The sequence below is a fragment of the Eumetopias jubatus genome, unplaced genomic scaffold (assembly GCF_037043125.1).
Source record: "Eumetopias jubatus isolate StellerSeaLion01/CBP00866 unplaced genomic scaffold, mEumJub1_p1.0 scaffold_8, whole genome shotgun sequence".
Taxonomy (NCBI): Eukaryota; Metazoa; Chordata; class Mammalia; order Carnivora; family Otariidae; genus Eumetopias; species Eumetopias jubatus.
The window spans coordinates 97,383,356-97,406,104 of NW_028274814.1; the positions used below are offsets into that span (position 1 = coordinate 97,383,356).

Sequence of the window (22,749 nt, forward strand, 5' to 3'; positions counted from 1 at the left end):
CTAGGTACTGTTCTAAGAACTGAACGTATTATTAAAAACAAACATACAAATGTTAAGGACGGACTAGAAGCAAAATATTATCAAATAACCCTCTCCCACTCCCCTTGCTTGTGTTCCCTCTCTCGCTGTCTCTCTCTCTCTCAAATAAATAAATAAAATCTTAAAAAAAAAAAGGTATTGTTACCATTTCCATTTCACACATGAGAAGTGGGCTAAGAGCTTGATACTTCCCAAAGTACATAGCTAGTTAAGGTAGACCTAGGATTTTAACTTAGGTCTGTCTGCTATATCAAGCCCATATTCTTAACCAACACTATATATTGCTTACTATGTACCAGCTTTGGGAATAGTGTAGTGTAAGAATAAGTGAACAAAATAGATATGGTCCTTGTCTTCCCAGAGCTTATTGTGTAGAGAGAGGGAGAAGAACAAGCTGTTATTATATATTACAATAAATGCTATGAAGGGGGAAGTACAGAGTGCTGTGATAGCACTAAAGCAAACCAAACTATATTTGGGGGGAGGGAAGTTAAAGGAAGACTTCCTAGAGTGTTGGATTAACTGTATTAGCTAGATGAAGCTAGCAGGGTGGTAGTAAAAAGTGTGTTGCCTATCATGGGCTTTAATTTTCTCATAATAATACTGATTTTCCATTTGATCATTGACTGTGATGAATAAAGCTGATATTAATAACTGCTCTTTATTGAGCATGTACTATATGCTAGGTCTTTCATATTATCATATTTTCATATCAACCATGCTAAGTTTGTTAGCTACATTTGTATGGAGTGATACTAAGAGAGGTTAGTAATTTTCCCCAAAATTATATAGTTATGAAGTGATCCAGGACATAAAAATAAGCTTTATCAGGTTTAAAGCCTTTGAAAGCTTCTTTTGACCGGCCCATACGCCACCATACAGTCTAAGCAAAATAGGGTTCCAGCCCTTTACTGCCATTAGGCCATCTGCCCTTTCATGTTCTTAATTCAAAACTGTATTTATAAAGAAGATAAAGTTTTTACTATTCTTAGCAGGGTGGCTTTTCCCTTTCCTCTCCAATAGCTTCAGCCAATTTTTCCCCCAATTTTTATAGTACTATACTTTAGTTGGTGGTAATCCTTGTTTTCAGGTGTTTCAAGCCTATTAGAAAGTTCCCTATACAGCTGCATAGTAGCATTGAAATAGATGAGCCGCAAAGCCTTAATCCTTTAGATGTCTTGCCTTTAAAAGAACTATAGGCACTAACAAGGTTTTGAGTTTGGAAAGATGTTAGTCACCAAAATGCAGTTTTTTATGACTTAATCTGTGTTATTAATCCCTTTATGGACACTGATTGTTGAAAGAAATAGTGGTAAAAAATTTTTTTTTGTTTAAAACAATAATTAGCTTACTAAAACTAGCTATTTTAATGATAAATGGATAATTTTCCTCAGATATTCATTTGAGGCATTACTTAAATTATCTTTATCTTCATTTTTTAAAAAATGGATGTTGATAATTCTGGTAGAATTTGAAACCAGAGGAATTAGAGATTGAGAAAAACAACTCATAAGGTTTTAGTTAATTGGAACAAAAGTCTCCCGTTTTGCCTTGAGTGGCAGAATTCTTGTGCCTCTGTTTATTGGAACCAGTGGCCACTAGGTGGTGCTTTTTGCATTCTTCATAGCATAAAACAACTTGTTTTTCTTCAGGTGACTGTCAGATGTATTGGCTGTAATATTTAGCAAATTTAAAATTTTATTGACAAATATAATGTAGGAAATCAGAACTAAAATGTTCTTCTTGCTGAGTTAAACAGATAACTGTTCAAAGAAGGAACATTTCATTACTGAATTTGTTGGTAATCACTGAGCTTTAGTATATAGTCTGTTTCCTTCTCATGCTTTGGCTATGGTGTCATAAAGTTACTTGCAGCTGCCCGCAATTGGTGCTCAGATTATTTGAGGTCCTCCATATACAGAACCTCTGGGCTTGTACTTCTCAGTTATAAACATTGGATCTTTCAGTGGGTGCTTACTTCAGTCCTTATCTGAAATTGTCTTCTAGATTCTCTAAGGTCCCAAGAAAAGATGACCTTATTTACAAAGGTTTCCTTTTTCTCCCCTTATAAGTCATAATAGAAATGAAAATATTTGTTTGAAATATCCTTTCTGGGGCATCTGGGTGGCTTAGTCGTTAAGTGTCTGCCTTCGGCTCAGGTCCTGATGGGATCGAGCCCCGCATTGGGCTCCCTGCTCAGCGGGGAGCCTGCTTCTCCTTTTTCCTCTCCCTCTGCTTGCTGCTACCCCTGTTTGTGCTTTCTCTTTCTCTCTCAAATAAATAAATAAAATAAAATAAAAAGAAATATCCTTTCTTAGGATATTTTCTCCTTTTTCTGTTATTTCCATTACCTTTAATATTGTGTCCAGCAAACTCACCTAACCTCTACCCTGTATTTAATAAGGAATCTGCATTTTGCAGTTTCTTCACTTTTATTCTAGTGGCTTTTTAGCATAATCTCAGTTTTGTCCCATTGTTTAAGAAGAACTAAACTTATTTTCAGTAATTTTTAAATTTGTATGATGTGCATGTATTAAGTTCTCTCATGTTGTTAAACAGTACAGCTTCCTCTCCTGTGGTAGTGAAGTGCTTAAAAGGCCATACGTTTAAATGCTATGTTTAACCGGTTCATATCAGGAAACCAAAATACCCTTCGGGTCCAAGAGTCTATTCTAATGTATTTCGTGAATAGTAAGGTAGCCTTGCTTACTTATTAACTGGCTGTATGTTGATTGGGAACCATTTACATTTGGCTGAGAATCATAGTTTATTCCTCGGTTCCCAAGTGACTGTTAGTCTCCATTATATCCTAAATCAAGGAAAAGTGCCCATCTCTTTGGAAAAGTTATTTTTTCTGACAGAGGCTGCAGCTTCGGGAGGGATATGCATTGAGCCATTTGAAGGATGTTGAGGCATTTACCTTGCAGTCATGATCAACCCTCCTATCATAGGGTTTAAGGAAATGTAGAAATCTGAGGGGGATTTGTATTATTTTTCCAGGTAATTAAAATGGCAATTGTGTATTTAGAATTGGCTTTGTTTTGTTATAAAAATCAATATTAAGAATAGCATTTTTGCTTTTTCAAACTAGGTAATAAAATAGACCTGGAAAAGGAGAGACACGTTTCCATTCAAGAAGCAGAATCGTAAGTGTTTTCCCTTTCCCCCTCCCTCCAGTTACGCCCTAGTAGAAGTCTTTCTCTTTGCACAGTGTGCTTTACCATTTAGGTATTATTCAAACCTCTTAATATAAAGTGAGCTATTGGATTCAGTGAAGCACTGGTAAATTCTGGACTTTTGACAACATCTAAAAATAATTCCATTCTCACTTCTCTTTTTGGTTTTAGTAAAAAATGTAAAGAGTGATGCCACAAAAAACCTATCATAATCAAATAGTGAGTCACAAAAACTTTTATTAAAGTATTTGGGTTCCAAATTAACTTAAAAATTTCAAGTCTGTTATCCTTATGTTCTTATTTAAAATTTGGTTCAGTGTATCTTAATTTCACTAAATGTAGGTTAATTAGTAATAAGTCACTAAAATTGCTACTTAAAAAAATTCAAATAGCAGTTATGATAAAAATAAAATTTTTTTGTATCAGTCACCGACGTTACTTTTTTTTTAAGGTATGCAGAATCTGTGGGAGCAAAACATTATCATACTTCAGCCAAACAGAACAAAGGAATTGAGGAACTCTTTCTTGACCTTTGTAAAAGTAGGTATACTCAGATTTTGTATATTTAAAAATTGTTCTTCTAAAAATATTGGTAATATTTTTAAGTGATGTTTTATAGTCTCCATTAATGACCACATTAATGATTTCTCAAATCTGCCAGTACTATTATTTACTTAATATTTTTTCTTAAACTCATTTTTTAAAGCTTAAATATCTACTTTAGCCCTATTTCAAGAAGTAGTTAACAGATAATGAAATCATGAAATCATTGGAGATGGTATGTGCCAACTGCACATTAAAATAAATGCATAACTATCAAAAATAAAAATAGGAGAATACACAGATTTAAGAGACGTAACAACCTGCTGTGATAGATGGATCTTATTTGGGTCTTGATTTGACAACGTAGTGAAAAAGAATATTTGTCAGACAGTGCAGAGTATATGAATACTCACTGGATATTTGATGATATTAAGAAAGTATTGAGGGGCACCTCGCTAGCTCGGTCAGTAGAGCATGTGACTCTTGATCTCAGGGTCCTGAGTTCAAGGCCCACATTGAGTGTAGAGCCTACTTGAAGAAAATATAAATAAATAAAAACAGTAGAGTCAATCTTTAAAAAAAAAAATATTGAGGTTCTGGTTCAAGGTGGTCACATCAGAAGATCTCCAGCTTATCTTCTCTAGACACACTGAGTCTAAAGCTATGGAACAACTTCCTCTTAAAAAAAAAAACAAAAACCTAAAGGCTGGTTGAATGACAGCTGTACATTGGACAAACAAGAAGAAAACCACATCTAAGAGGGTAGAAGAGGCTGTAACACAATCTTGCCATAAACCTTATCCCTGGTGTGGTGACCCACAACCAGAAGGGAACCGAAAACCTATAGCTTCTCCCTAAGGAGTGAAGAGTTTGAACCCCAGAGTGGGCATCTCAACTTCTAAGATATAAATGAGAGATGATTCCCCCATCTAACTTTGAAAACCAGCATGGCTCACATCCCAAGACCTACAAGACTGAAGCAGTCTGAAAAACTGCTCTTGAAGGGCTTGCGCTTAGACTCACTTGCCCCAGGTCCCAGCTCAGAGGCAGCTGATCACACCAACTTAAAGTGAGGGAGTCTCACCTGCTTATATTAAAGGCATATAGTTTAACACACACATTAGGAGCCTGCTGATAGAATACTCTCCCAGGACAGAGACTGGCAGGCACAATCTTCATGCTCTCCCTCTGCTGTGCTCCAGAGCACCATTATCTCCCAGAGGAGAGCTTTTACACACATCTGGTACCCCAATTTTTGCGGCTGCCACCTAGGAAATCTGTCTTGATCACCTGGCCTAGAGGCCAGGGGAGCTTGTATTCTTGGTCCTGTTGGACTGTAATAATTGATGTTACTCAGAAAAGAGCTCATACCCCTGTCTGGTACCCAATTCTTAGGACTGCTGCCAGGGGACACCTCTGCATTACCTGGCTCTGGTGGCCAGTGGGGCTTATGGTAATGGGTCCCATGGGACTGTAAGCAACAGAGAAAAAGTTCTTAAAACAACTACCACCCATAGGGCACAGCAAGAAGCAACAGACCCACAAGCTCAATTTTTCTGTGAAGGAGGCCTGTTAGCTAGTCATCATGACTGTGGCCTGAGGGGCAAGTTTCAGGTTTGGGACACATTTAGTGGCCTCTGGAGCTGCTTTTGAAGACAGTAGGCGGTGAGCACCATCTTGGTGCTCTTCTTCTACCTTGTTCTAGCTTGCTCATAGGAAGAGCTTATCCATTTGTGTGGAGCCCTAATTTTTGTGACTGCTGTCCAGGGGATACCTCCAGATCACTTAGCCCTGGTGGCCAGTGGGGCTTATGATTGCAGTCCTATAGGACTATATATTTGCATACTTTTGGATTTTTTTGTTCTGTTTTGTTTTTTTAAGATTTGAGAGGGAAAGCACAAGCAGGAGAAAGGAGGGAGCAGAGGGAAAGGAGAGAGAATCCCAAGCAGACTCTGCCCCTGAGCATGGAGCCCCACACAAGGCTTGATCCCAAGATCTTGAGATCACAACCTGAGCTGAAACCGGGAGTTGGAGGCTCATCCAACTGCGCCACCCAGGCATCCCTATATCTGCATACTTTTAAAAGCTGATGCCTAAAGATTGGGCTTCCAGTCACTGAATCTAGGTGCTGAGATCCTCCCCTTTGGGAACTGATAGGTCTTGGGACATCCTCAACTATTGGGAGCTATTAAAAATATAATAGGCTGTTTGTTCCATTTACTGTATAGAAAACAACAAGGAGAGTCACACAAAATGAAGAAACAGGAGTATGTTCCAAATGAAAGAACAGGATAAAACCTCGGGAAAAAACCTTAATGAAACAGATAAGTAATTTACCTGATAAGGAGTTCAAGGTAATGGTTATAAAGATGATCACTGAATTGGGGAGAAGAACAGATGAACACAGTGAGAACTTCTAGCAGGAGATGGAAAATACAAGAAAGTACCAGGTAGAAATCACAAAGCTGAAGAAAACAATAAATGAACTGAAAAATACACTGGTGATATTCAACATCACACTAGATGAATCAGAAGAAATGATCAGTCAACTCAAAGACAAGGCAGTGGCACTCACCCAATCAGAGCAGCAAAAAGGAAAAAGTGAAAGGGATAAAGCAAAAAGAAAGAAAGTGAAAAAATTGAAGATCGTTTAAGGGACTTAGAAGACAACATCAGATAGCCTAACATTTGCATCTGAGGAATTCCAGAAGGAGAAGAGAGAGAAAAAGAGGGAGAAATCTTATTTGAAGAAATAATGGCTAAAAACTTCCCCAGCCTGGGTAAGGAAACAGACATCCAAGTCCAGGAAGCCTAGAGAGTTCCAAATAAGAGGAACCTAAAGAGATCCACACCAAAGATACATTATAAGCAAAATGTCAAAAGTGAAAGATAAGGAGAGAATATTAAAAGCAGCAAGCGAAAAACATCTTGTTACATACAAGGGATTCTCCCTCCCCCCCCCGCCTTATGATTATCAGCAGATCTTTCAGCAGCAGTTTTGCAGACCAGAGGGAATAGCAAGATATATTCAAAGTGCTGAAAGAAAAAAACTTCGAACCAAGAATTCTGTACTTGGCAAAATTATCATTCAGAAGGGAAGAAAAAAAATAAAGAATTTTCCAGACAAGGAAAAGCTAAAGTTCACCATCACCAAACTTGCCCTAAAGATATGTTAAAGGGACTTCTTTTACCTGAAAAGAAAGGGTGCTAATTGGTAACAAGAACACACTTGAGAGAAGAAATCTCACTGGAAAGTAAATATTTAGTAAAGGTAGTATATTATTGATTATAAAGCTAGTATGAAAGTTAAAAGACAAAAGTAGTAAAAATAACCATAATTACAATAATTAGTTGAGGGATACATAAGATGAAAAGATGTAAAATGTGACATCAAAAACATAAAACATTGGTGGGGGAGTAATAATGTTGAACTTTACAATGGGATCAACTTAAGATGTTGTAAGTTGATATATGTAAGCCTCATTGTAACTACAAAGCAAAAACGTGTAGTAAATATGCAAAAGATAAAGAGAAAGGAATATAAGCATACCAGTGAAGTAAATCATCAAACTTCAAAGGAAGAGAGCAAGAGAAGAAAACTGAAAGGAATTACAAAAGCAGCTAGAAAACAAAATGGCAATAAACACATACCTATAATTACTTTAGGTATAAGTGGACTAAATTCTCCAAAAGAAAGAGTGACTGAATGAATAAAAAAACAAGACCTATTTATATGCCTATAAGAGACTCAGGTTAGATGTAAGGACACATAGAGACTGAAAGTGAAGGGAAGGAAGAAGATAATTCCATGCAAATGGAAACCAAAAGAAAGTTGGAGTAGCTATTCTTATATCAGACAAAAATAGACTTTAAAACATAGATTGTAATAACAAACAACTGTATTACATAATAATAAAGGGGTCAAGCCAACAAGAAGATATTTGTAGTACTTGTGCACCCAACACAGGAGCACCTAAAGATATGAAGCAATATTAACAGACCTAAAGGAAGAAATAGCAATACAAATAACGGTAGGGGACTTTAATACCCTACTTAATGGATGGATTATGCAGAAATTTTTCTTCAGTAAAGAAACATTGGCTTTAAATGATGTGTTAAATCAGATGGACTTAACAGATATTTACAGAACATTTCTATCCAAAAACAACAGAATACACATTTTTCCCAAGTGCACATGAAACATTTTCCAAGGTTATATGTTAAGCCACAAAACAAGTCTTAATAATTCAGGAGGATTCAAATCATATCAAGCATCCTTTCCAACCACAATGGCATAAAACTAGAAATTACACAAAACTGAGAATTTCACAAATATGTGGAAATTAAATAACATGTTACTGAACAACAAGTCAAAGAAGAAATCAAAAGAGAAATCAAAATATACCTTGAGACAAACAAAAATGTAAATACAACATACCAACATTTATGGGATACAACTAATACCACAGAAATACAAAGGATCATAAGACACTACTGTGAACAATTATACACCAACAAATTAGACAACCTAGAAGAAATGGATAAATTCCTAGAAATATATAACCTACTAATAATCATAATCAAATACAAACTCTGAACAGACTGATTACTAATAAGATGATTGAATCAGTAATCAAAAACTTCCCAGCAAACAGAAATTCAGGACCAGCTGGCTTCACCAGTGAATTCTGCTAAACATTCAAAGAAGAATTAAAATACCAGTCCTTCTCAAACGCTTCCAAAAAGTAGAAGAGGGAACTCTCCCAAACTCATTTTACAAGACTAGCATGACCCTGATACCAATGCCAGACAAGGACACCACAAGAAAAATAATTACAGGCTGGTATCCTTGATGAACATAGAGGCAAAAATTCTCAACAAAATATTAGCAAACTGAACTCAAGAATACATCAAAAAGACACCAAGATCAAGTGGGATTTATTCCAGGGATGCAAGGATGATTCAAAATCACATCATCATTGTGATACACCATGTTGACAAAATGAAGGATAAAATCATCTGATCATCTCAATAGATACTGAAAAAGCATTTGACAGAATTCAACATCCATTTATGACAAAAACTCTCAACCAAGTGGATATAGAGGGAATGTACCTCAACATAAAGGCTATATACAGAAAGCCCATAGCTAGCATCATATTCAATGGAGAAAAGCTGAAAGCTTTTCCTTTAAGATCAGGAATAAGACAAGGAGGCTCACTCTTGCCATTTTTATTCAACATAGTATTGGAAGTCCTAGTCAGAGCAATTAGGCAAGGAAAAGAAACAAAAGGCATACAAATTAGAAAGGAAGAAGCAAAACTGTCAGTACTTGCAGATGACGTTATATGTCAGAACCCCAAAGAAAATCCTAAAGACTCCCATCAGAAGAACTTGTTAGAACTAATAAATAAAATTGGTTCATTGAAGGATATAGGAAATCAACATGCAAAATCATGCACTAATAATGAAAGATAAATTAGGAAAACAGTCCCATTTACATTTACATCAAAAATGATAAAGTACCTATGAATGAATTTCAAGAAAAAGAGGTGAAAGACCTGTGTATTGAAAACTATAAGACAATTCAAGAAAGAAACTGAAGAAGATACAAATAAATGGAAAGATAATCCATGCTCATATATTGGGAGAATCAGTATTGTTAAAATGTCCATACTACCCAAAGCAGATTCAGCATAGTCCTTATCAGAATTCCAGTGGCAGGGATGCCTGGGTGGCTCAGTTGTTAAACGTCTGCCTTCAGGTCAGGTCATGATCCCCCACATCAGGGTCCCTGCTCAGCGGGAAGCCTGCTTCTCCCCCTCCCTCTCCTACTCCCCCTGCTGTGTTCCCTCTCTCTCTGTGTCTCTCTCTGTCAAATAAATAAAATCTTTTTAAAAAAATTCCAGTGGCATTTTTCACAGAAAGAGAACAGAATCCTAAAATTTGTATAGAACCATAAAAGACCCTGAATAGCCAAAACAATGTTGAGATGAAGAACAAACCTAGAGGCATCACATTCCCTGATTTCAAACTATATTACAGAGCTATAGTGAAACAGTATGGTATTGGCATAAAAACAGGGACACAGATCAATGGAACAGAATACAGAGCCCAGAAATAAACCCATGCATATATGGTGAATTAACTTATGACAAAGAAGTCAAGAATATACAACGGGGAAAGGACAGTCTCTTCCATAAATGGTGTTGGGGAAATTGGACAGCCACATGCAAAAGAATGAACCTGGATCACTATCTTACACCATACACAAAAATTAAATGGATCGAAAACTTGAACCTAAGACCTGAAACCATAAAACTCCTAAAAGAAAATATAGGCAATAAGCTCCTTGACATAGGTCTTAGCCATGATTTTTTTAATCTGACAGTGAGAGCAAAAGCAACAAAAGCAAAAATAAACAAGTGGACTACATCAAACTATGCAGCCAAAAAAACATAAGATTTTGCCATTTGTGACAACATGGATGGACCTTGAGGGCATTATCCTTTTTTTTTTTTTAAGATTTTATTTATTTATTTGACAGAGACACAGCAAGAGAGGGAACACAAGCAGGGGGAGTGAGAGAGGGAGAAGCAGACTTCTCGCCGAGCAGGGAGCCCAATGCGGAGCTTAATCCCAGGACCCTAGGATCATGACCTGAGCTGAAGGCAGACGCTTAACGACTGAGCCACCCAGGTGCCCCTGAGGGCATTATCCTAAGTGAAATAAATCAGAGAAAGATAAATAACATATGATCCCTCTTATATGTGAAATCTAAAAATGAATAAATAAAACCAATCTCATAGATAACAGAACAGATTGGTGGTTGCCAGAGGAAGGGATTTGGGGGTGGGAAAAATGGTTGAAATGTTTTGTTTTTTAGTTTAAATAAATTGAATTATTCTTCATTTTAAAAATTGTAAATTTTTTAAGGTATGATTATGGTGTTGTGGCTATACTTTTGTAAAAAAAGTTCTTATTTTTTAAAAAAAGTCCTTATATTTTTGAGATCATATATGTCTAGAATTTGATTCAAAATAATGCTAAGGATGCTTGCTTAGTATAGATGAAATTGTGTGATGGACATAATGGATTTTCATTATGCTGTTTTTTCTACTTTTATATATATTTGAAGTTTTTCATAGTAGAAAGTTTTTTAAAAGAGAGGAAAATGTTTATCACCAATAGAATGTATACCATACTTAGGAAAACCCTAGTCTATGGAATAATAGATTGAAACGATTTTGTCAAATTATATTCCTTGAATTTATGGACCTCACACTCTTCTGAGAATTTGATGAAACTGTGTATTTTGTCTCTAGGAAAATGTACATATACACAAACTTTGGAGTAAATTTCAGTTTTACAAAAACCTGAAGATCATTCATAATTCTTGTAGAGCTTTAATTCTCCAAGTGAGGTCCCCTGATCAGCAGCATCAGCATCACTTGAGAATGTATTAGAAATGCAGATTCTTGTGCCCAACCCAAACCAACTGAATCAAAACCTCTGGAGGTAGTGCCTAGAATCTGTTTTAACAGTCCTTCCATATGATTGTGATGCACACTGAAATTTGAGAATTTATTTCTATTTTCACTGCTTGTACATACCTATCAGTCACTTGGAGATCTTGTTAAAATGTATATTTGATAGAGTGGGTCTGGTGTGGGCCTCAGCTTTTCATTTCTAACAGGCACCCATGTGGTGATACTTCTGGTCCTCAGACCATACTTTGAGTACCAAGGTTCTAGATCTGTAGCTTAGAAATGTTATAAATCTCACTTTTTTTTTTTAAGATTTTATTTATTACTGGAGAGAGAGCGAGAGAGAGGGTGCATGAACCCACGAGCGGTGGGGAGGGGCGAAGGGAGAGGGGGAGAGAGAATCCCAAGCAGACTCTGCACTGAGCATGGAGCCCAATACAGGGCTCAGTCTTACAGCCCTGAGATCATGACCTTAGCCAAAATCAAGAAGGGGACACTTAACTGACTAAGCCACCCAGATGCCCCTAAATCTCACATCTTTATAGAAAATAATTTGAGTATTTCCCATGTATATTTAAAAAGTATAGAACATATACAAATACTAATATATTTTGTACATTTTTATAAAACATGAAAAACTAGACATTTTGAAAGATTAAGGAACAATAAGTAGAAATTAGAATTTGTGGTGTTTTCTTATACTGGATTTTCCTGTACACCTAAATTTGGAAACCATTGTTCATTGGGTCTCTGAACCCAAGTTTAAGAAATTATTGTTCTAAGGACTCCCTCTTTTCTTTCTTCATCTTTTTAGATATGTATTTTGTGACTATTTACTCCTAATCTGTGTCTTCTATTTTCATTTTTTAACTGTGTCTTTCAGAGCAGAAGTTCTAAATTTTAATAAGGTCTGATTTTGTCAGTTTTTCTTTATGATTCATTTTTTGTGTCTTATATGAGAAATCTTTGCCTAATTCAGAGTCACAAAGATTTTTTTCCTACAGAGATTTCCTCCTATGTTTTCTTCTAGAAATTTCTGGTTAGGTCCATAATTCATTTTTTAATTTTTATATATGGTGAGAGATATAGATAGATCAAGGTTTATTTTTTACATGTAAATGTCCAGTTCTAATAGTGTTTCTTGAAAAGGTTATTCTTTTTTCATTAAATAATCTTGGTGCATACATCAAAAATCAAGTGACCATATATGGGGGGTCTGTTTCTGGACAATGTTCCATTGATCTTTATTTTTTATTTAAATTCAATTAATTAACATATATTGTGTATTATTACTTTCATTGATCTTTAGAGCTCTCCTTTCACCAGTATCTCACTCTTTATTGGAGTGACTTTCTGCTGTATCTTTAAGTCAAATAGCATGAGTCCTCCAGCTTTGTTCTTCCTCCCTCATCTTAAACTCTTTCAATCTTTCAAATAGTATTTGCTTAAAAGTATTACATTACTATTGTAGAATAAATCTTATTCCCTAAATATTAGTTGCACATGGAGTAATTTGAACTTCTTTGACATGTTGCTAAGTATATTTGGAAAATCTTAAGGATTATACCTGTATACAGTCATTCGTTCAAAGCAAAAACTTTTTTCTCTGTTGATGTCACTGTGGCCATGATGCAACTGGACAAATACAGTTGCTATTAACTATTTATAACTTGCAGGAAAAGCTACTTAGCTGACAAAATGTTTATTATATTTTGTTAACTTATTTGTTGAAAGTCAGAAATGGCTATCATGGTGGTATACTGAAATTATAGAGAAAATTCATAGGTTGTAGTCCTAAATAATTTCTGTTTTCTCCCTCTCTTAGGGATGATAGAAACAGCACAAGTGGATGAGAGAGCAAAAGGCAATGGCTCCAGTCAACCAGGATCTGCAAGGCGAGGTGTACAGATTATTGATGATGAACCTCAAGCCCAGAGCGGTGGTGGAGGGTGCTGTTCTTCTGGATAATTGTTCACACTTAAGAAGTTAAACAAACTGTGGATCATTGCCCTCAACATGAAGACTGCCATATTCCAAGTCACATTATTTTACCAATGGAATTATAGAATTAACAGTATTTTAAATTATGTTTATAACACTGCAGAGACCTTAAGTGCTAAACTTAGTGGAGTTTGTGACCAGAGAATTGGCATTTTTCTACAAATGTTAACAAAGCAATTACCAATGGCCTTTTTACATATTTTTTTTCTTTAATAGGGAATAATATGCATGTAGAAAAGACCTACTTAAAGGCTTCATTTATATTCTTTTAAATCAGATCTTTATTTAATAACTTATATATGTTGTTGGAATGGTATACATTTTTGCAGCCCTTTGTATTTTGTGGTAGTTTGAATTGTATCACTTCCAGAAAATAGCAAACTGTTTTTGTTTCTTTTTTTCTTCATTAGCAGATACCTGAAGTACTATTTTTGCAGGGTTTGCACAGGCCCCTTAACTGTCTACTACTTTGATATAATCTATATACAACCTGTATGCTGAGCTGGTAAAATACATTGTAAAATTACATATTAAATATTTTATCTGCTTTTACAAGCGCAAGGTGCAAAAATATATACAATAGTCTCATTGATGACTGTAAAGTGAATTAACATTTGGTGATAATGCCTAAGCTTTTTGACTCTGATATAAAGATCATAGCTCCCCTTCACTTTTGTCTTAACTTGAAAGTGGCGTGTTTAAATTTTCACATATACTTTACTTGAATTATTGCTGTTGTCATATTTTTTGCCTCTGTAAGTCTTTCTGATGATTGAACAACAGCATTTGCCTTTTGGTTTGTTGGGGTTTTTTTTGTTTTTTTGTTGTTTGGGGGGGATTTTTTTGGGTAAAAGAGATGAATTCTGCTGATTTTGCTTTGGAGTGGTTACCTTAGAAGTATTTGAGTGGAGCATGCTGAGTTTCACTTCTGCAATGGTTTTAGTTTTCTCTCAGACTTTATGTAAGGTGGGTTCACTGGCATGAGAAGAGAGGAGGAGGTCCCAGAGAGTTGCCACTCGCCAAGACTCATTCATACAGCATGTTAGTAGGTAGTTTATTCTCCTGGGGCAGCACTGTTAAACCCTTTGTGAGCAAATTGTATTTGTTCATTGCTTGCCGGAGACGAACACAGAAAAGTTTGTTCCATTTTATGAGTTGTCCTTCTGAGTTTCTGTGAAGGGAAACATTTCATGTAATGTGGTTATAGCGAACACTGGAAAGATTTATTATAAAATTTTATTCTTGTATACTTTGTAAATTAGTCTCATTAGAGGGTTTTTTTTTCCTTAAGCATAGGACTGAACTTAAATTTGTTAATTTTAATAGAATCAGACACTGCTCACAGAAGGATCACAAATTGTGGAGATTAACATAAATTGTTCTTGTTCTAATATATATATATTTTTCCATTTCTGTCATGCTTGGAAAACTAGTAAATGTTATGTCTAAGATAAAATGGAATGGTCCCTGGATTTACTTCTTATAAGAGGCAGTAGTATGCAATAAAGTTGTTAGCATGAGCAATTAAGAGGATATAAAGAGGTTACAGTTACTAAAGAAGTACTACCATATTTTTAAGTTAATAGCTTAAACTTTCCCAAATGGGTTTAAAGTTGAATTGACACCTAGATGTTACGATGCTAGAATTTTAACTTTTAGTATTAAGTGTTCTGTGAGCCCTCACTTTACCTTCTTTAGTTACTCTCCTTGCTAAACTCAACGCACTGATCTCCGTTGTGTGTGTTTGGGGAGGGTAGGGTGGGAAAAATCAGGGAGATAAGCTAAAATTGTTTTGTTTTGTTTTTAATCTGTATAATCTCTCAGTGTCCTGTGAAGTTTGTGTTTATGCAGGGCAGCAGGGGAGACAAGGGGAATCATGAGTTACAAATACAGGAAAGATTGTTTCTGTCCCCTTGGTTCTAACACGTAGTAAAGAAAGCCTTGCCATTTCTACTAGTATACATGCACATGGGAAATAAGCTGTTCTTTGGAGTGAAATATTTTTTATACTAATTAGAGATGAAATTGAGCTTTATTCCAAAAAGTGAAGTCTTAAAGCCTGATAATTGGAGAGTTGTACTCTTGATTTTTGACCCTATATTAGTGATACTAAGTCCAGACAGGAACCTCTGCTCCGGAGTCGCCAGGTAATTATTGATGGGATAAAACCACTCTCCATACATTTTTTCCTTTACTCTCCCTTGGTTTCTGTGTATCTTTCCTAACCTCAAGCATTTCTTCTTTTTTTGACCTATAATTTAAGCTAATTCATTAGCAACAATAAATAAAATAGCATATTTGTCCTTGTCCTGAGGCCTGAGAGGCCTTTAGGTAGGAATAGGATAAAAGAGGAATGAAAGAGGACCAGCCAGTTGCCGTATGTGCATAAAGGAGAGGTCAAGAGGGGGTAAACTAAGGCTGAGGAAACTTCTCTGATACTTTCTTCACCTCTCTAACATATCTTTTGTGTTCCTGTCCTTATAAATTGTGCTATTAGGAGGAAGACACAAGTTACTGTATTGTGTATTAAAAGTAGTAGGTAGGTAGAACCAATATATTTTTCAACTAGTAAGTGTATACGTTTAGTCTATATAATTAAAAATTGGTATAAGATAGTCATTAAAAATACCTGAATATTATGTTAAAAGTACACAATCATTGTTTCTGTAATGGTGATGGGTATTCTGCATCTTGTTTTGCTTTGTGATTATAGAGGAAAATACTGTTTTTAAAAATGTATATTGCAACAGTTTTGGGGTAAACAGCAGTCTGAAAAAAAGCATCACGTTATTGTATGAAATATGAGTGTTTGAACTTGTTTTGTTCTGGGGATAGCTCCTGAAAATACCCTAAAGCTATGGCTGTTACAGCTAAATTGATGGGGTTTGTTTGTTTTGTTTGTTTGTTTGTTTAGTACTAGCCGTATATTATTAGTGATTACTTTTTATTTGGCATTAAATTAAGAAATAATGATACAGGTTTTCAGTAAGAAAAGATAAAATTTGGGACACGTGAAAGGAGGCTAGTGAGGAGGGAATGGAAATCAGGTAGTTATGAAACTCTACAACCTGACATTTTTATAATTGTTTTGAAAATACATTATCAAATCATTTCTAAATAAGGCAATTTATGCATTGTGCCAAATATTTGCAACATATAAAAAATGAATTGTGATACTATGTCTTTTAATGTAATTTGCAATTTTCTATATTATAAATGCTACAAGGAGTCTAGATCATTGATGTTATCTCCAAATAGAATTTACCCTTATAATTACCACTTACATTATCTCCAGAAGTGGTTTGATCTGTGCCTTTAACTTTTGAACTTCATCTTTTGACTTCTGTTTGCCATTATAGTTTTCTTTATAGATGCAGTTTGGCAGAGAGGGACTACATACTGTGACTATTGAAGATGTTGAGTTCTATGAAAGGGTATAGATGGTTGCAACCAGCAGGAGCCTTATAATAATGTCTGGAGATACAGAGACTAAGTAGATCTTTTTTCTTTTCTAAATTACAAAATGTGTTACCTAGATTTTAATAACTAAAAGCTGGGATTCATTGAATACATACATTTACTTGATTTCATAATAGGCATTGATTCTAGTATGTTGCTGTTCTGTAATTTTCAGTTAACAAAAACAATAATATATTTGGTGTTGTGGACCAAAGTTTATGTTATACAAATGTTTGACTTTGATGGCTTTTCCCTTTTCAAAGGAAACAAATTAGAATTCTGAGCAAATTTTTCTAAATGCAAGTATTTCAGCATTAATCATATGTAATGAAAACAATTTAGAATACTCTTAAGAGTTTCCAATTTCAAGCAACAATGCTTTGCTTCTAAACAAATATCACTTTAATTTGATAGACTTTTAGCACTGCTTGTGCTCTCTGGGACTTAGATACCATCTCTCTTCTGAGAAGCTGAGTGTGCTTTGATATGTTAACCTTGCTGCCACAACTTTTTCTCTGCAGTACATAAATGAACATGGCAAGTTGATGTTACACAGCACACCCAGTAAGAATTGTACTCTTAAAGCATCTTCTCCTCTTCAGAGGCCTGCTCATACCAAATGCATCACATTAAAGCCAAAAGATGAACCTGCCTACCTTCATTCCCATTGTATCAGTTCTCACCTTGATTTTGATACTTCTGACAACTGTTATCAGCTCTTCATTATCAAATACTCAAGAAAAAGCTAAAATGACTTTCTTAAATTTGAGCCTGTGTAGACCAATGAGAGAAAGGTGAGGGACAGCAGGGATAAAATATGGTAATGTTGAAATATAGGCAACAGTGGTATTTGCTAAACTGAATCTTCGGTAGCAAACTATTTTAAGGAATCATCATATGTAGTACTTCCTAGAAATGTAAAAGTTCTTCACTTTGTATTTAATTATCTGAGAATATATTCTAGGAAAAAGAATAAAAAGTACTCCCCTCCCAGATGGAAAATATTGCTCTGTAGTATATACTCTTCAATTACCTTTTTGCTGTGCATTTATATACATATATTTACCTATAGAAATACATAGTTTTATGGGTTTTAAATTTTTATATACATAAATTCTGTCTTACTATGCATATGTTTTGCAACTGCTTTTTTCTCTTACCATCATGTCTAGGAAACTGTTATGTCAGTATATGCAGACTTTCTTTTTTATTTTCTCCCACATCTCTTTGGGGTGGTTGCCTTTCAAAATAACTTCTGACTCTCCATGAAACCTTCCCAAAAGGAATCTTGTCATTTAGGTGGATTTCATTAGAATCATAGAATTTAAGTGCAAGCCAGTGCTTAGAAAGAATCAGGGTCTCCCTTAAGCATGTAAATCAGGATATTAGAAAGACATCTGCTTATAATTCATTTGAAGTACATTACTTTTGGCCTACTATTGACTGATTAATATATACAATTCAAGAATTTAGCAGATTCTTTATTCAGAATAGGTTTTTATTTGAGGGGAGAAGGAAAAAGGGGAGGAATAGCTGATAGGGAAAGTATACAGGGTAAACTAAAGTCTTTATACAATTCCGGAGTCGTTACATAACAGGATTTCATGTTGCCAAAAATTAAAACTTGTAGTTGGTCGGTGCCTTTAATGAAAAAATAAAAAGTCCCTTTTCAGGTTTCCCGTCCCCCAACATCCCACATCCCTATCCTTCTTAAGGTATAACCATTGTTAATGGTGTGTGTCTGTATCTCTCATATATAAATGTTTTTATTTATATTTGTCCTTTATGAATTTTCAGTTCCCTGAAATCAACTTCAACCCTATTCAGATTCCATCTTCAGTCAACTGACCAATTTACCAAGAACAAACCAGAATCATACTTCTTTAAAGAAAGTTATATCAGTGGTGACAGTTCTTGAACTGGAAATTACTTGATTCTTAATATGTTTTATGTTTATCATAAATTAAGCTTAAAGAGTAACTAGCATTCTGGGAAAGTCAAATCATTGGTTTCTATACCATATGGAAATAGGGTAGTGTGCTCTACTACCTGTGACATAATTCTGAGTGGCCTCATCTACTTCTACATTGCAGTTGTCCCCCACAGTTACTTTATAGATATTTCTCACTGTTAAGGCTATAGCTTAGCATGTGAGTGCCTTGACACAAAGTTAGCTGTGCATGCCCCAGAACAACAAATTTGTTCATATTTGACTTTTAATGAAAATAATTCAGAGGGGAAGTTAAGCACAAGTTTACATGATTTTGTTAATTGTTTCTGGGTGGTCTTTTAAGAAATTTAAAACATTCTGCTCATCATGACTATTTATCTGTTTCACTCATTTATTGAGTACCTGCTCTGTGCCCAGTGCACATACAGCAGGGGAACCAGCTTCCTTTGTAGTTAGAGCTTAGAGATGGGGAACAGATGACCGTTGCCTATAGTCCAGGATGTAAGTAGTTTATCTGTATATATGAGGTTGACTGAGCACAGGTGTTCACATTGTATATTTGATCAAATATATACACGTAAATTTTTGAGGTGAGGTAATTAGAATGACAGTAGTTGGAACTGATCATGAATTTGAGGTAAAGCCGGACAGAATGATTTTGAGTCTTGCAAATAATACATTTTCAAACCAAGTTAAAATAGAATAACTTGTTTTCTAGCTTCAAGGGGACAATTAAGTGATCCTTAAGCCAAATTGCTTCTCCAGATTTTTGTAGTAGCAGTGAAGAAACATGCTTTTTGCTTAGCTGCTTTTTTTAACCTAGGAAAAAAATACATTTTAAAAAGCAATGGTATTATTTTCTTTGTTTTTGACAGATGTCTTGTCATCAGATAATAACCCAGGATACAATCCATTCCTAAATCATAGTAGGCCCATTTGGAGAGTGTATCATAGTATAATTTGTATAGTTAATTTTTTTTTTTATGTAGGCTCTACATGGGGCTTGAACTCAACTCTAGGATCAAGAGTCACATGTTCTACCAACTGGGCCAGCCAGGGTCCCTAATTTATGTATTTCTAAATACACTTTTCAAATGGGAAGTGAGTCCTCTTTTTCCTACCTGAAATTGAAGACATTGACCAGAAAGATTAAGCCAGAAAGCTTAATGAATATCTGAATTTTCTGATTACTTTCCAATGCACTTTAAGGATATTTTTGATATTACAGTATATTGTTAACTCAAATTATCAGGGCCCTTTTTGGGAGAAAATAGAGTGAAATCAGTTTTTAAATAACTATTTCATAAACCAGTTGTCAAGAAGTAACATTCAGGGGGCGCCTGAGTGGCTCAGTTGGTTAAGCGACTGCGTTCGGCTCAGGTCATGATCCCAGAGGCCCGGGGTCAAGTTCTGCATCAGGCTCTCTGCTCAGCGGGGAGCCTGTTTCTCCCTCTGACCCTCCCCACTCTCATGTTCTCTGTCACTCTCTCTCTCAAATAAAAAAAAAGTAACATTCATCTGTATTTTTTTTTTAAGAGTTTATTTATTTGAGAGAGAGAGAATGAGAGACAGCACGAGAGGGAAGAGGGTCAGAGGGAGAAGCAGACTCCCTGCTGAGCAGGGAGCCCGATGCGGGACTCGATCCCGGGACTCCAGGATCATGACCTGAGCCGAAGGCAGTCGCTTAACCAACTGAGCCAGCCAGGCGCCCCAACATTCATCTGTATTAATTCATCTGCGCTCATTCACAAAAGGTGAATTCTTTTTTTTTTAAGATTTTATTTATTCATTTGTCAGCAGAAGCAGGGGGAGCAGCAGGTTCCCTTCTGAGCAAGAATTCTGATGCGGGAGACAATTCCAGGACCCTGGGAACATGACCTGAACTGAAGACAGGTGCTTAATGACTGAGCCACCCAGGTGCCCCAAAAGGTGAACAATTTTAATGATCTAGTGACAGTTCCTCAAAATGTAAAGCCCTGTGAAAGAAAAACTGTATAGCAAGGACAAGATACTTTGAGGACTTTTTGCTATTTCCTGGGTGACAAAATTATTCATCTTGTTCAAAGCTTTCCAATAATAGCTCCCCCCTGCCACAACCTAATCCCATATTAGTATTTTAAAACCTGAAAATGTTTAAGAAGAATTGGCGTGGTAGTTTCTCCCCTTCAAAGATTTTAAGGCCAACATTAGTGGCACAGGGAATTTATTTATGAAGGACTTAATTTTGGAGGAACTTTATTGAAGATGGTCAGATGGGGCACTGTTAACTTACTGATTATTTCTCTTTGGTGTGTCGCTTTGAGGCTGACATTTGGCAGTCCTAATTCCCCAACAATTAGTCCACTGCCTTGCCAGAACCAAAGCTGTGCTGCTGCCTCTTCCAATCAAACATTTAAAAGATTATTAACTGGATATAGAATGATTTGCAAAATAATCACCATGTATAAGAAATTCTCATCTATGGAATGTTTGCCAAGGATATGATTCTAAAAACTTAGGCATTTCCTTAAATGCAGAATGAAAAGCTAAATCTTAAGAGTGGTGTTGATTGAGAGCTTCATTCAATCTGGTAAGTAAATTATTTGTCCCTTTTTATCGACAGTGAATCATAGGGATATGGGTGGCTTTAATTAGAGAAAGAAAAATTGGCAAGATTTGTGATTCAGAATATTAAAAGCCAAGAATCCAAAAACAGCCTTTTAAAAACATATTGTCGGGGGGCGCCTGGGTGGCTCAGCCAGTTGAGCATCTGACTTGATTTTTGATCTCAGGGTGTGGGATCAAGGACGTGTGGGGCTCTGTACTCAGCATGGAGTCTGCTTGAGATTCTCTCTCTCCCTCTGCCCCCCATCTCTCAGATAAATAATCTTTTCAAAAGATATTCTAGAAAATATATATTGTCAAAGGAACACAGTATCTGTAGTGGTGCTTAAAAAGAAGGAAGGAAGGAGGAAAGGAAGTGAGGAAGGAAGGAAAAAAGCTTTAAGCTAAGCATGGCTTTAAAAAAAATGTATTTAATGATTATAGGGAAATTTGGGGATATCCTTAGCCTAATAATGATTTATGCTGACATTATTTTAAGTCAGGGTTTTTTAAAATCAATTCATTTTTAATTGAACGTACTTGACATACGATATTGGTATTTAAGGTCGGTTTTAACATCACTAGGGAAGATTGAGATAGATAGGTTGTACAACCTGTATTCACTAAGTTTAACTAATATCTTTTTCAGTCAGTAGCCCTCACCCTAAATTCTGCCTTTCTTTGTGATTAGTAAATTACACAGAATCTCCCAGATACTTGGCATTTGTATGGTGAATTCTAAATTTTTCATATGCCACAATTTTTGCTAAAGCTGTTCTTGAATTCCCTTACCATCTTTGCTCTGTTTTTTTGAAGCTGACTCGGGCACTGCCTGTTATCTTTTGGAAAAACTTGAACTAGAAAACTTGAGCTGTTCACCACCCTTTTTGCCTTAGTGTTGAAAACAATATAAGTTAGTGTCCCCAAATTCATAACCTCTAATAGAAATTTTTAAATATATATATATTAAGTTTTTAGCTTCAGTTTTTCAAGATGATTTTGGCTGTTTTTGTTTTCTGGCTACTTTGCAATTAAAAATCGCATGTGCCAGTTTACTTATTAATTCAATACATTTGATGGGATATTCAAAGCAAATCATTACACTTACCATATTAACTCACATGAATTTTTATGCCATCTTTAGGTATATACTCACCAAGAAATGCTAAATGGAGCCTCTGCATGTGCTTAATGGGGCACCCCAGGTGAGAACTAAGCAGTGAATGGACAGGAAAAGAGACAAAATGTAAACTAACCTTGAGTCATGATCTCAGGTTGTCACTGAGACTGATTAGCCTTGTAGGTAGACATTTATTTATCTGAATAATAAATAATTAAACTAATTGCACTTACGTAAGTATTATGGTTAAGATTCACGTGCTGGTGTTACAAAGTCATTGGTTAGATCTTTAATCTCTGTATCTGCCTTTGATGGTCTTTGATGGTAATGGTAATCTTAAAAACTAGCACATTTGAAAATTTATGCCTCAGTTTTTGAAAATTGGGGTGT

General features: G+C 35.5%; 1 protein-coding gene across 1 annotated transcript in view; it reads left to right on the plus strand.

Annotated features, from left to right (window-relative positions):
• Positions 1 to 17,836, plus strand: part of RAB21 (RAB21, member RAS oncogene family) — a 37,895-nt gene extending 20,059 nt beyond the window's left edge. The window contains exons 5-7 of the mRNA XM_028110881.2: positions 3,131 to 3,185; positions 3,667 to 3,755; positions 13,071 to 17,836. Of these exons, the coding sequence (XP_027966682.1) occupies positions 3,131 to 3,185; positions 3,667 to 3,755; positions 13,071 to 13,213 (287 nt within the window). The 3' untranslated portion in view covers positions 13,214 to 17,836. The remainder of the gene's footprint in view (positions 1 to 3,130; positions 3,186 to 3,666; positions 3,756 to 13,070) is intronic.
• The last annotated feature ends 4,913 nt before the right edge of the window (positions 17,837 to 22,749 follow it).